Source organism: Marmota monax, unplaced genomic scaffold (assembly GCF_021218885.2).
Source record: "Marmota monax isolate L192 unplaced genomic scaffold, Marmota_monax_Labrador192_F-V1.1 WCK01_AAM20220418_F8-fsc00004, whole genome shotgun sequence".
Taxonomy (NCBI): domain Eukaryota; kingdom Metazoa; phylum Chordata; class Mammalia; order Rodentia; family Sciuridae; genus Marmota; species Marmota monax.
In genome coordinates, this window is record NW_026692881.1 from 12,645,671 (window position 1) to 12,660,650 (window position 14,980).

The 14,980-nt window shown below is 35.2% G+C and overlaps 1 protein-coding gene and 1 long non-coding RNA gene across 2 annotated transcripts in view; both read left to right on the top strand.

Annotated features, from left to right (window-relative positions):
- The first annotated feature begins 819 nt into the window (after positions 1 to 819).
- LOC131424403 (uncharacterized) lies at positions 820 to 2,555 on the top strand. The gene is made up of 2 exons (XR_009227341.1): positions 820 to 1,779; positions 2,409 to 2,555. It is a non-coding gene; the product is annotated as an uncharacterized LOC131424403 (long non-coding RNA).
- A 911-nt stretch (positions 2,556 to 3,466) lies between these two features.
- Positions 3,467 to 14,980, top strand: part of Cc2d2b (coiled-coil and C2 domain containing 2B) — a 97,306-nt gene continuing 85,792 nt past the window's right edge. The window contains 6 exon segments of the mRNA XM_046450348.2: positions 3,467 to 4,112; positions 5,655 to 5,719; positions 9,747 to 9,807; positions 11,383 to 11,459; positions 11,919 to 11,986; positions 14,503 to 14,596. Of these exon segments, the coding sequence (XP_046306304.1) occupies positions 4,106 to 4,112; positions 5,655 to 5,719; positions 9,747 to 9,807; positions 11,383 to 11,459; positions 11,919 to 11,986; positions 14,503 to 14,596 (372 nt within the window). The 5' untranslated portion in view covers positions 3,467 to 4,105.

A 14,980-nucleotide genomic window follows, 5' to 3' on the forward strand; every position in this document is an offset into this window, starting at 1 on the left:
CTAAGTGTAGAATATTTATTTTTATATTTATATTTTTAGTTATAGTTGGACACAATACCTTTATTTATTTATTTTTATGTAGTGCTGAGGATTGAACCAGGGCCCACATGTGCCAGGCGAGAGCTGTACCACAGAGTCACATCCTCAGCCCTATTTTTTTGAACTCTATTTTTCCATTCCTCACGCCAGTAAAGGGTAACTGATTCTGTATGTTTAATATTTTTATTTTGACAAAATGTAATCCATTGTCTTAATTTTTATCATACCTTTGAGTGAGACTTTCATCAGAATATGTGACAATAGATGAACCCAGATAAAGACAAAATTGTACTTTGGACTGAATTTAGTTGTGTTATGAAAGGAGAGGGCATTCATTCATTGGCAGATTTAGAAAGATTTCCAACAAGAGCTAGGAGGAAAATAAGGGAAAAGAAATTTCTGTTTAGCTTAAAATTAACCAGAGAAACATTAGTAAGTAGTACCAAATGCATTTTTGTGATCATTCGATGCTGGGAGCCATTAGCCAAGTAGGTATGACAATTTCCTTGCCAGCGTACCCCATGTTGCTGACATGTTGCAGTGACATTGAATGTAAGTGACCTTGCTCAAGGACCAAGGCAGATTAGGGTGTTCCCGGTTTTAAGATAATCGTGTTTAGGGCGTTCCCGGTTTAGGTTCCAGGTTTAAGGTTTAAGATTATTCCTGCTGGGAATAGGGCGTATCCTGCTGCCTGAGTTCCCCTTGAGTTCTCACGGGATTCAGACAATATATTTTGGAGATAGAAGCCCAGAGAAGGTGAATTTGGGCAGAGAACGTGGATTTGGGCTCGTGATTGTGTGCCCAGCCAGACTGCGGCATTTGTGCCCAGCCAGACTGTGGCATTTGGTGGCCCGTACGGGGAACTTCTGAAGCTTAGAGGTAAGTGAAATTTCTCACCCTTGAGGAAGAGAGAAAGAATGGGTGACCAATTCAAAAAACAATGTGTTCTCATTTTAATTTATTTTGTTTTTATTTCAAGTTGCCTGTTCCTAGAACTTTCTCAGGCAAACTGGGGAAAATGGTTGACTCAAGGGGAACTCAGGCAGCAGGATATGCCCTATTCCCAGCAGGAATAATCTTAAACCTTAAACCTGGAACCTAAACCGGGAACGCCCTAAACACGATTATCTTAAAACCGGGAACACCCTAATCAATGCCACAGTCTGGCTGGGCACAAATGCCGCAGTCTGGCTGGGCACACAATCACGAGCCACCACACAGCTTGTAGATTCAAACAGCAACTCTTTATTCCCGAACTCACACCAGCCGTCTACAATCACATTCTGGGGAAATCCACGTTCTCTGCCCAAATCCACTTCCACTGGGCTTCTATCTCCAAAATATATTGTCTGAATCCCGTGAGAACTCAAGGGGAACTCAGGCAGCAGGATACGCCCTATTCCCAGCAGGAATAATCTTAAACCTTAAACCTGGAACCTAAACCGGGAACGCCCTAAACACGATTATCTTAAAACCGGGAACACCCTAATCTGCCTTGGTCCTTGAGCAAGGTCACTTACATTCAATGTCACTGCAACATGTCAGCAACATGGGGTACGCTGGCAAGGAAATTGTCATACCTACTTGGCTAATGGCTCCCAGCAATTCTATACACTAGTTTTTTTTTTCTGTGATTTTATTCTGGTAGTACCGGTGAACCCGAACTGTGTGACAGAAGCAATCTGGTTGAAAATTGTGCTGAAAAGAAGTCCGCTGAATCCTAGAAGACATTTCCTTGTGGTAGGTAGTACTTCAGCATTCTGTTCCAAAACTGAAGATCCAGTCAGGATCTTGCATAAGTCTTATACTCCCAGAATTGAGTTAGAAACCCATGTGGGACCTGGTACAGGGCACACGCCTATAATCCCAGGGACTCAGGAGGGTAAGGCAGGAGGATTGCGAGTTCAAAGGCAGTCTCAGCAACAGGGAGGTGCTAAGCAACTCAGTGAGACCCTATCTCTAAAAAAAGTAGGGGATGTGGCTCAGGGGTTGAGGGCCCCTGAGTTCAATCCCTGGTAACCCTGCCAACCACTGCCACAAAAAAAATAAAAAAGAAAACTATGTGGTAGACTAGACTATAAATACATCTTGAAAATTATACAGACTTGTATTTGTAGCCTTTATCTTGAATTACACTGCTGCAAGGAGTACTTGTGGAGCCAAAAATGAATGTGGAAAGAGAAATAAAGCTGGCAGGGTCATTTTGGCCTCCACAAACCTCCATTCATTTAGTTTAATATTTTCTTTAATTTGTAAATATGAAAGACTTTCAAATTAGGCAATTGCTGCTTATTTTGTTGTGTTACCCTCAACAAGCTGTTCTTCAGATTATTTTTCTGATTACATTGCTGTTTTATTTGGTTTTACAGAAGCTGGCTTCCATCCTAAAGACTGTGTAAGAGTGTGAGATGTTAACCTTCATAGTCATTGGAAAGTAATGTTTTTGGTTTCATCTTTGACTTAATTACATTAATTTCAAATAAAAAAGAACCTACAATAAAATTTATTGTGCTTAACATCCCTGTTTGTAAAACTTTTTATATTCTATTATATCTATTTCCAAGGAGGCATCATTACTAGATAGATGCTTCCAAAATTACAAGTTGGACTTTGAGGGGCATATTTTCTTATGCCAACCCTTCTAGGAGTAGTTCTCCTGTGCAACTTTTTTTTTTTTTTTTAGGTTTCTCAAAGGTCCCCATGATATATTCTTGTTTGTATATTAAATTTGCAAAAAACATAAAAGAGTCTTTAGGAAGTTTTATTTCAGGACTCATCATGATATATAGTACTTCTGGTAACTGGCAAAACCCAAAGTTTTCCCATTGCCAGGCAAGAAAGGAAATATTTGTACAAATAGAATTGCCTTCTGTTAGCTGAGGATCAGAAAAGCCCAAATGAATTTCTAGCTTTAATTTTCATGCTTTGGCTGTGGACTTATAGGCCATCTGACCCCAAAATAGTCAATTTCTTTACCCTTTAGCTACAGGAATTGCAAATTAGCAATATCCTCACAGAGAATATTGGGTTTAACTTTTGGAGTCAGTTTTCTAACACAGAAAGTTGAATTGTTGTAAAAGGGATATTTCAGTAGAGAAAATGCAGTTTTTATCTAATATTGTAATTTTATCCAATATTTTGTGTATAATAATTTATTTATCTTTTATGTGGAATAATAAATGAATAGGTTAGGAACATCCTCAGGTGTGCAAAAAAAAGGATAAATGTTTTCTTATAAAAAAAGGATAAATATTTTCTTATCAAAGTGTAATAATTAATCAAATTATCAAATAAAATAACATTTTATTTGATAATTTGATTAATTATTACACTTTGATAATTTGAACATTTTATTTGATAATTTGATTAATTATTACACTTTTACTATCTTTAGGTCATACTACTGCTAATATTTTCTCTAGTTTAGAAGAAAAAATTTAAGTGTGGGAAGCCATCCATGAACTGTGCGTGAACTAAAGTGATGTTAATGCCATTAGGCAAGAAAGTATGGTATCAGGAACTCCCAGTAGCAAGCTTGCTTGTTTGAGAAATGCATTCTCAAACTGGTAACTGGCAAAACCCAAAGTTTTCCCATGAATCATGGGGTTCATGTGACATCCTGCCTATCTCCATTTCAAGTTCAGCACATCACCAGAGATGGGGTGACCTGCTGGAGCCACACAGCCTCTGGGAGATGGGTGTGGCTTGTCAAAATGCCAATCAGCCTCTTTACTGCAAGACCTGTGCCACACCTTGAAGCAAGCACCCCAGATTCCTCCCCCTGAAACCTTATTCCTGCCTTTGATGTATCCCCCTTAAATAAAGAAATGGAGTCTTTTTTCAGTTGTTCAGTTCTAGCTTCTATCAGGACTGGAAGACTCCGCTTTTCATATCTAATTTCTGTTTCAGTCTTTATTTCTCACCGATTATTTCAGACTTTTTATTTCCCAGGCGGCTCACACCTTCTGAGCAGGAACCTACCCTGGTGGGGGTGCTGGTCACCTCAATACATAAGCATCAAAAAGCCAGGTATTGATTGGAAGTTCATTTCAGAAGTTCTTGAAGAATGGAAGGTAAATTCAAACTTCAGTTTTCTTGCTATCCTATTCCAGTGGCGTGTATGTAATAGCTACTCAGGAGGCTGAGGCAGGAGGATCACAAGTTCAAGGGCAGCCTAGGCAACTAAGTAAGACCCTATCTTAAACTTAAAAAAATTTTTAAACAACTCGGACTGTAGCTCAGTAGTAGAGCACCTGCATGAAATGTGTGAGGCTCTTGGTTTGATCCCCATAGTTCACACACACACACACACACACACACACACACAATCATTAAGCCAATCTGTTTAAGTGTCTTTTTTTAAACTGTTAAACAAATAAAAAAATTAACTTAGACTTGATTCTATTCTGTTCCAAATGCTTCAGTCTTTTTAAATACTTCCAAACCTTTCACCTAAGTATCTCATTAACATCCATTCCCATTCTCCGTTTCCACATCCATTTTTAAAATTCAGATATCTATTATTTCACATTAGTATGATTAAAATGACCTTTTAGTTAATCTCTATGCCTCTGTGTAGTATTTCTATATTTAGTCAAACTCTGCTTTTTCTCCCACAGTAAAGTTTAATAGTTCTGCAAGGAAGGAAATTCCAACATATTTTAAGAAGTAATTCTTAGGTATTTTGGAATGTTTTTAAATCGATGTTATGAAAGTGATTTTTTCCTATTATATTAGTATACAGGGAAGTGCCGGGTTTCTGTTCTCGCGACTAAAAGGCTCAGGGGTCACTCTAGTTAAACTGGGCTAACTGGGCTGCACGAAATAACCACACAAGAGACACAAATACCTTTTTCTTTGGGGTTGCTGTGACAGCTCCTCTGACCTTAAGGGTCAGAAAGAGAGAGAGAGCGAGAGTACCGCTGACCCCTTTTATTGAGGAGAAGCTATTCAAATGAGGCAAGGGGTCAGGTTTCAGGGGGCTGAGTCTATCTTCATGATGTCCACTGTCAGCAGGTTGACTGACACCTGGGTAGGCCACACCCAAGGGCACAGTAAGAGGAGGGGACACACACAAGGCACTTCCATGGAAGATTCTATCCTAAACAGGGCAAGGGGTTATATTACAAAGGAACAGGTGAGCATAGCTTCACCCATGGGGCTGTAGCAAGACACACCCATTTCTGTGACTGAGCGCCTCAGCACCCAGCTGGGGAGTGTAACTCAGTCACCCATAAGGTTGGCCTCCCACAGGGAAGATGCTGACTGCTACATATTTTCTCCCTCTTGATAACTTTCTTATTATGTCTAAATGTTTTTGATTCATTCTCTTGAGTTTTCATATATAAAAACTTATCATCTACAAATGATGATAATTTTGTCTTCCGTTTCTTAAAGTTCTCTTTTACTTCTTTTGTGTCTTGTTATATTGACCAGAATTTCTGCTAGATACTAAAGGGTGAGAAATGATAAATATAAAAAAACTAAAGGGAATATTTATTTGTTTTGTTTCTATTAAATCAGAAAATTTAAATACCATGTTTATCTTAAATATCACAATAGTCTTCTTTTAGCATCGTGATAATCATTCTTAAGAATATTTTTCATTTATTTAGAAAGTGGATATGAAAGAAACATCATGAAAAAGATCTCAAAGAGAAGAGACAATATTAAAAAAAGGGTAAAGTATTAATGGAGTTTATAAAGATTTCTAGTATGAATGTCTTAGAGCATTTTACCAAGAGGTATGTTTTCCTGAAGACAGTTTACATTTTCATTCAATTGCTTTTGTATTCTCTGCCAAACATTCTGAATCTTAAACAGCCTGTGTACCATGTGGACATCATAGTATTGGATAGAATTAGCTTTACAGAGGTCATTAAAATCATTCCCTGCTTCCTTCCAGGCAAACGAGAATTCATTTTATAATTTCATCCACTAAACAGCACAGGCTTCCCAATCTCCTTTGGTAACTCATTTTAATTATCAAGCAACACTTTTCATCAGCTTTTTTTTCCCCTCACGAACTACTGAAATGAAATGCCTCCACTATTTTTCACTTTTTAAAACCTTAAGGGAAAAAAAATTCATTGCAGTTTTTAATAAAATCATGAGTTTGTATTCAAGTATTTTATTAAGCCAATCAAACTAAGGTTTCCTTTTGTTCTTTTCTTGTTGTTCTTTTTAAACATTATTTATTTGACAATGTTTATTATGTACAACATGTTTTTAAATTTGTATACATTGTGGAATGGCTAAATTGAGCTAATTAGTATATGCATTATCTCATGTACTTGTTTTTGTGGCAAGAACATTTCAAATCCACTCTCTTAGCAATTTTCAAGAATAGAGTACATTGTTATTAACTCTGGTCACCATGTAATACAACAGGTCTCTTGATCTTGTTCCTCCTGTCTTTGATCATCATCATCTTCTGAATCTCTCCCATCATCCTACCAGACCAGCCCTTGTCCTCATCCACTCCAGCCTCTAGTAACCACCATTCTGTTCTCTCCTTCCATGAGCTCATTTTTTTCAGGTTCCACATGTGAGTGAGATAATACAGTATTTGTCTTTCTGTGACTGACTTATTTTACATACTATCCTTTAGGTTCTATCCAGGTTGTCACCAATGACAGGATTTTCTTCTTTTTAAAACAATAGTATTGCATTACATAAATGTACCACATTTTCTTTATCCATTCATCTGTTTATGGAAACTTAGGTTGATTTTACAACTTGGCCATGGTGAATAGTGCTGCAGTGAACAGGGGAGTGTAGGTATCTCTCTCATGTGTTTGTGTGTATATATTTTTAAACACCATAAGTTTATCTTAAATATCACAATAGTCTTCTTTTAGCATCATGATAATCATTCTTAAGAATATTTTTCATTTATCACACACATACACACACACACACACACACACTCACACACATACACCACTTTTGGGATTGCTGGATCCTGTAGTAGTTCTATTTTTAATTTTTTGAGGAACTTTCATGTTCTTTTCCATAATGGAGCTACTAATTTACATCCCCACCAACAGTGTACAAGTGTTATTCAACACTTGTTACCTTTCATCTTTTGGGTATTAGCCATTTTAACTGGGGTGAGATGATTATCATTGTGTTTTTGATTTGCACTTCTCTGATGATTAGTGATGTTGAGCATTTTTGCATATACCTATTGATCATTTGTGTGTTTTCTTTTGAGAAATGTCTATTCATATCCTTTGTTCATTTGTAAAAGTCAGTTTATTTATTTTCTTATATTGAGTTTATCAGTTCCTTATATATTTTGAATTTTTAACCCCTTCTCATGCACATAGTTCACAAATATTTTCTCTCATTCTGTAGGTTGTCTCTTCACTCTGTTAATTGTTTCCTTTGGTGTCCAGAAGTTTTTTCATTTGATTTAGTCCCATTTGTCTATTTTTGCTTTTGTTGCCTGTGCTTTTGGGATCATCTTAAATATCCTTACCCATACCAATGCATGGAGCTTTTCTTTTATGCTTTCTTTTAGTAGTTCCACATGTCTGGGTCTTATATTTACATTTTTAATCCATTTTGAGTTGATTTTTCATACAGCATGATATGAAGGGCTAAATTTATTCTTCTGTATATGGGTATCCAGTTGTTTCAGCATTGTTTATTGAAGAGATTATCCTTTACCCATTGTATGTTCTTGGTACGCTTGTCAAAAATCAATTAATTGTAAATGTGTGGATTTATTTCTGGGCTCTCTGTTCTGTTCCATTGGTCCATGTTTTTATGACACTTTAGAGCTTTGTAGAGTATCTTTTGAAAATCAGTATGATGCCTCCACCTTTGCTCTTTTTGTTCAAGATTGCTTTTGCTATTCTGGGTATTTTGTAATTCTGTACAGATTTTGTGATTTTAGAAAGTAGTTTATAAGGATTTTGATTTTACTAAATAACCTAATTGTAGAATAATCCTGATAAATGTGATATGTTTAGTTTTATATACAAATCATTTAATTCATATGTTAATAGGAAAGGTATTAGGTACGAATTATACTCTTTTATTAAGTCTGTCAGTAATAGAATAGGGAGCTTTAGAGATGATTTACTTATGTATTTATTTAATTATCCTCCAACTTAAATATCCATATATTCATGTCTCAGCCAGCCAGCAATCTGTTTCCTGCTTTGCTCAAAAAATTTTGGGTATAAATGCACGCCTACATTTCTAGTGACTGGGGAGGCTAAGGCAGCAGAATCACAAGTTTGAGGCCAACCTCAACAACTTAGCAAGACCCTGTCTCAAAATAAAAAATGATAAAGAAGCTGGGGATATTGCTTGGTGGCAGAGCACCCCTGGATTCAATCCCCAAGACCAAAAAAAATTTTTTTGTCTAGTCAGTTATTGAAACATATATGGACAAATATTTACCTGTCTCTTAGAATAACTCAGTTAAGATTCATATTTTTGTCCCTGCCTTCTAAATGGAGATGGAAAATTATTAAAATAGGATTGTTGGGCAAAAATATTGAGACTTAAGGGCAGACCTCTGTCAGTCATTTTTCAGGGTTGATGTTTCATCATACCTCCAAGAGTTGCTATCTCTTGGTCAAGAATAGAATTAGGTAGTATTAATTATCTTAAGGAAGATATTAAAAGTTGAATAAGAAGTAAGGGAACATCTTAGTTCATGTTGACTTTATTCAGTAATTTTAAAATATGGTGTAAGAATAATTGGAAGTTCTTTCAGAAAGTTGATAGACTGTACTTCTATCATAATAATGTTTTTATCACGATCATGTTAGTATCTTGCTTTTTGGCATTTGACACAAATCCATGTTTTAAATGTGATGGTAAAGCTGATGTGTGTCTTCTTGCTCTCCTTCCATCTCCATAGTAATTTGTTATCATGGATAATTGTTCTTTTAACTAGTATATATATTTAACTAGTAGCTATAGCAACTATAATAGTCTTTGAAATTACATTTCTTAAAGTTAACAGGAAAAGTATATTCCATATCACTACAAAGGATTTAACATTGCTAGTTTAGTTTACTTTAGAATATTTACTATTAACATACTAAACTTTTAATTATGGTAGAACATTCAACTAGAATTATTGAAATATGGTTTCGATGCTCAGGAAAGCATTCAAGGCTGGAGACACAGATTTTGGAAGCCATGCACTCTCCACAGCCTTGGAATGCACCTACCGGTAGTCTATGGAGAGAAGCATGACCATTAAAGAATACAGGGAATAAGAAATTTAAGAATAGAGGGGCAAGAATATGGAAAGTTTCCAGACAGTAAGGGTTCTTAACATTGTCAGATGCTACAGAGTAATCAAGTAATAATTAACACTGGTTGGTAGTGTTGAATTTTCAAATTCTTTTTATGTGTATCTGATCCCATTTGACTCTCCTAGAAGATATACGAAGTAGGTAATATATGAACACTAAGAGTTAACCTGTGGATTTTATTATTAAAAGATACTTTCTGATATTACAAAGAGCAATTTCTTAAAGTTCCACCATATATATAGAGAGAGCTTGGATAAGTTAATTAAAAGATGTAATTTAAGAAAACAGGCAAAAGGTATGAAATGCATTTTAAAGGAGATGATGGTCAACAGGTTGATGAACACATAAAAGATATTCAAAGACAAAACAGAAAGATGCAAGTTAATCCTTTGTGATTTTTTGCTTTTTAAAAAATTTTTGCAGATTTCAGAAGAGACAGTTACCAGTTCAGTAGAAGAAATTGAAGACACACATCTCTCAAAAGGTTTTCATTAAGTATTTCACAATTTTGATATTCTTGATTTTTATTTTTAAAATCATAAATGATTACTCCTATGGTAGAGTTTCAGCTAGGAACACAGTTTCTTAAGGAATGAGTTTAAGTGTAAATTAAATTTACCAGATAATACAAGATTGGCGTAGAGAAATACATAGAAGAGTCAATGCATATAATAAAATAAGTTCTATTTTCTCCATCTTTCTCTGAAAACATGGAGAATTCACTAGTGCTTGAGACTGTTAGAACTTAAACATACATAGGTAACAGAACCTGCTTTAAGAAGTGCCAAGACTTGGGGAGAAAAATAAATAATGGTTGACCTCCAGTTCATTCATTCAACAGATGTTTATTGAGCATCTATTATATGTCATGTGCCATTGTAAAATCTGGGAATAGAGTGTAAACAAAGTGACTGATTATTTTTAAATTATTCCAAGGAATGTTATATTTGAGACTAAAATTTTTTCATGTCCTATTGTAATTTAAATATATATTACCCTTTACTTCCACCCATGCAGTATTTAGTTAGGGAGAGGAAAAGACACAGTGTTAGGCAAAATGACCAGCAGGTCCTCCTTCTTGTGTCCAGGACTGTGACCTTTGTCCTTCTCAATACATCTGGTAGATCATCCAGTGGATGAGCAGAAAATAATACTTAATTAGTATTATTAAATAATAATACTTAATTAGTATTATTAAATCAGTCTTTAGGGACACAGAAGGCTCGAGCCTTCTGTGTCCCTAAAGACTGATTTATTTCTTCTAAGCGCTTGCTGAAGTAGGGGTTAGAAGTATTACATTGATTTTACAAAACTGACTTAAGTACTTAAAATAGGTACCTAGAGATTTACCTCTTTACCTTTCAGATTCTGCAGCAGACCTGGTACCCCCACCCAAAACACCCTTGCCATAATTAAGCTTCTCCTCCTGTCAGATCAGCAGGATGTCTGCAGAGGTTATTGTGGTTGGTAGTTTTGAAAATTCCTCAGGTGCCCAGCCTCTTCTGTCCTACTTCAATTCCTTTCTTCCAGTTTAATCAAACAGCTTTGATATCTGTATATTTGTATATTCCACAGAACAGTCTATATAGAATATGACTGTTCTCATGGATTTTTTTTTCCCAACAGGAAAAAGATAAAAGTTAGTTTGTCTGAAGAATCAGAAAAGGAAAGTGACAAAAAGAGAAGTCACAAAAGTAGCAAAATTCATCATAGATAATTTTTTGATTCCAGATTAGGAGATGCAAGGGACATCCATTGGTCTTAGGTTCTGAGCTCTCATGGGGCAATGACCTAGTCTTCATAGTTGTCATGATGCTTAGAAATGCATGCAGTTCAGATATTTAACAGGTACTCTTGATGTTATTGATGTTTAATTATAAGAAAGTATTATGGGGGCTGAGGTTGTGGCTCACTTGCCTAGCATGTGGAAGGCACTGGGTTAGATCCTCAGCACCACATATAAGTAAAATAAAGATCCATTGACAACTTTAAAAAGTGTATTAAAAACTTATAAAAAAGAAAATGTTATGAACTCTATATTATGTTTATTTTCTGATAGAGTTAGATACAGAAGAAAATCAAAACATTATAGAGACACTGAGAGGCAAAGTAAGAGAAAAACTAAAAAATGCTAAGGTAAGATTTTTTAAAATTTTCCTGCTTTTTCAAAAAAAAAAATGTACTGTTTTAAATGAAACATGTAACATAATGACCTGAATAATAAGCTGAAGCTCAGTTCATTTTTGTTTTGCTTTGTTTTTTGCAATGCTGGGGGTCAGACTCAGAGCCTTACATACATTAGGCAAATCCTTTATCACTTACCCCCACCCCCAGCCTCCATTGAGCTAAAAGCCTTTATGTTCTTTCCTGTTTTTTTTTTTCCTTTAGTCTCAGCACTGCTGTGATATCAAACCTAAAGCAAAGACATGTTAAGTGATTTCGTTATAGTAATTCTATGTGACATTTAAGGGAAATACATACATATATTTTTAAAAAGAAAAATATTGAGAAGTCTTGATTTATTCATTTTGGACAGATTATTGATGAGCATAATTATGTTTATTTTTATAAAAATTTATTTTTGTTGTGTTTCAGATTAACCAAGGGGAAAAATCTTCAACTGAGACGCTCATTGATTCTAAAATATATCAATGGTTTAAGGTGAATAACTTTTTTAAAAAAAAAAACTTTAGGGCTGGGGATGTGGCTCAAGCGGTAGCGCGCTCGCCTGGCATGCGTGCTGCCCGGGTTCGATCCTCAGCACCACATACAAAGATGTTGTATCCGCCAAAAACTGAAAAATAAATATTGAAATTCTCATTCATTCTCTCTCTCTCTCTCTATCTCTCTCTCTCTCTCTCAAAAAAAAAAAAAAAAAAAAAAAAAAAAAACTTTATAAAACAGCATTATGGATGTATACCTTTTCTAGAGAAAATTCACCCATTTTAACCCTATGATCAATGACTTTCATTTAACTTACAGAATTATGTAATCAATAACACAGTCTAGTTTTAGGCAATTTTCATCATTCCAAAAAGAAGTCTTATGTCCATTTGCAGTCATTCCCTATTTCTTCTTGACATTCCCTATTTCTTCTTACTTTCATCCTTAAATTATATTAATTTTTATTGTTAAAAGGTAAACTTAAGCACATTAAAATTTTGAAGAGTTTATTTGAGCAAAAAGCAGTTCATGAATTAGGCAACTCCAGACTGCAGGTAGTTAGGGCTCCACCAAAGGGGCATGAGGGTAGAACTTTCACAAAATATACAAGGCAAAGAAAACATTAAAGTGGAACAGTAGCCTTCACATCCTATTGAGAGGTTAGCTGGCAGTTTCTGATTGAAACTTTGAGTTTCATTTTCTTAGGATATGATCATTCATGCTGAGTTGTGTTTTAGTTTACTTATAGAAATTCAGGGTCCTAGAGCCACCTTAGCCTTCTGACCTTCCAATTAGTTATTCTAAAAATACTATAGATGGTCCCCAAATTACAGATTTTGTTCTAAAATTCAGTATGTGATTGCATACTTGAAACATGAATGACAAAACAATTCATTTTGGGCAACTGTATTATTAAAAGTATAGGTTAAGTAGCTGTAACAAAAAGATTTAAGTAAAATGTCTTAAGAGTAAAGCTTTTCTTCTTTCTGGTGTTAACAATAAGTTGTTCAGGCTGATGGGGGAGTTCTGCTGTCTTCAACATGTGCTTTTCATCTCTTAAATTCATGGCATGGCTCCACTGTTTTCATTTGCAAGCCAAAGAAAAGGGAGGAGCAAATAACCAAAGGATTGCAGGTTAATCTTGTGGGACAAGACATGCAGACTGCACACAGCATTTCCAGTAGAGAATATGGGAGCAGTGTCTAGGCATCCAGCTAAAAATAGGTTCTGTTATTAGAGGTAGGAGAAAAAAAACAATGATATACAGCTAGTAACTTCTGCCACAAGCACTAGAGTATTTAAATCTGCAAATTTTAAAATGTAAGAATTGTTGTTGTTTGTTTGTTGTTGTTGTTTTATTTTTAGTTTTAGGTGGACATAATACCTTTATTTTATTTTTATATGGTGCTAAGGATCAAACCCAGTGCCTCACACATGCCAGGCGAGCACTGTACCTGAGTTACAACCCCAGCCCCTTTGTTTGTTGTTTTTAATTCATCTTTATCTCCTCCACAGTGCCTCTCTTGGGTGCTTAATTAAAAACATTTTAACTAAGTTAGAAATAAAAGCAGATTAAAAATGATGTTTGTGCACATTTTAAATTCAACATATGAATAAGAGTATACCTAAATTGGATTTAATTAAAAATAATAAAAACTATGACTAACAAAATGTTTGCAGAGGTTGAACCATTGAGTATAAAGAAAAGAGGTAAAAAGAAAGAGAAATGGGCTCAAAAGAATTTTCATTGTTAAGTATTTGACAATAGTTTTGAGATGAGCAGAGATAATGGAAGTAGTTTTAAGATGAGCAGAGATGATGGAAGTAAAAATACATATTGAGAATATATGCAGCATTGTTGCAAGGTGACACACTGAAAGATAACATGACAGCTAAACTGTAGATACAACAGGATATAAGATCAATTTTCACATTTTACATTTTCAAAAATTCTTTGATTCCTAGTAGCTATTAGTTTTACCTCATTAACAGAATTGATTCCTTTACAACCCCCTCTTAAAACAGTTTATTTTAATATGCTTCTGTGAGAAAGAAGCAATGTGAGTTATATTTCAAAGAGTCAGACTTTACAGTATGGAAAAACAGGGTGTATTGATCAGCAAGTTAATGAAGACTACGGAACTTTTAAAACTTTAGTCACTTCTAATGGCACCAGAATGTGCAGTGAGGTGGTGCTTGTCTGCATCCATGAACACTTGACAGTAGAGGGAAATTTGACCAGTATCAGCATTTTGATCAAGCTACAAGGCAAGGTAGTGCTCTTAATTCTCAGACTAAAGTAAGAAGATAGTTTGGGAGGACAGAGATTTTGACTTACTTTAATGATTTTTATTGCAGTTACTAGAACATTAAAAAAAAAAACTAAAAACTCATGAACTGAAAAGACTGGAAGCTAAATATAACTTGATAAAAAATAATTCATTCCTGCTGTTCTTTGCTTATTAAGCAGAAAAGGTCTTCATTTAAACACTGAATGCTGGTTTACTATTGTTTAAAACCCACAGACTGAAGTCTTGTTGGATGAAGGTCTTTCATTTTTCATTCTGAGTGGTGAAGAAGGCTCAGCTTTGGACCAGTCGTCAGAGCAGGTTGGATTTGTTCCCCTCTCTCCCACATCCTTGCTATCAGGAAAAGCAACTCTTTCTTAAATGTATAAAATGTAATGGTTGGATGAGAGATGACATTTTTATTATTGTGCCTTCCTTTTTTCTTTGAAAAGAGAGATTGTTCATAAAAATAATAATACCCAACACTTATTGAGTGCTTACTAGATACCCAGTGATATACTGTTTTCAAAGTGGACTGTGTTATTCAGGTCTCATCATAACCCTGAGAGATAGGTATTATTGTTATCTTGACTCTTGAGGTGAGGGAACCTGGGCGCAGAGAGCTGAGCACTGATAGAGCTGGGGAGCATAAGCTCTAAAGCCTGTGTTTCCTTCCTTTGCTGTTCTGCCTTCTAAGTGCTTCAT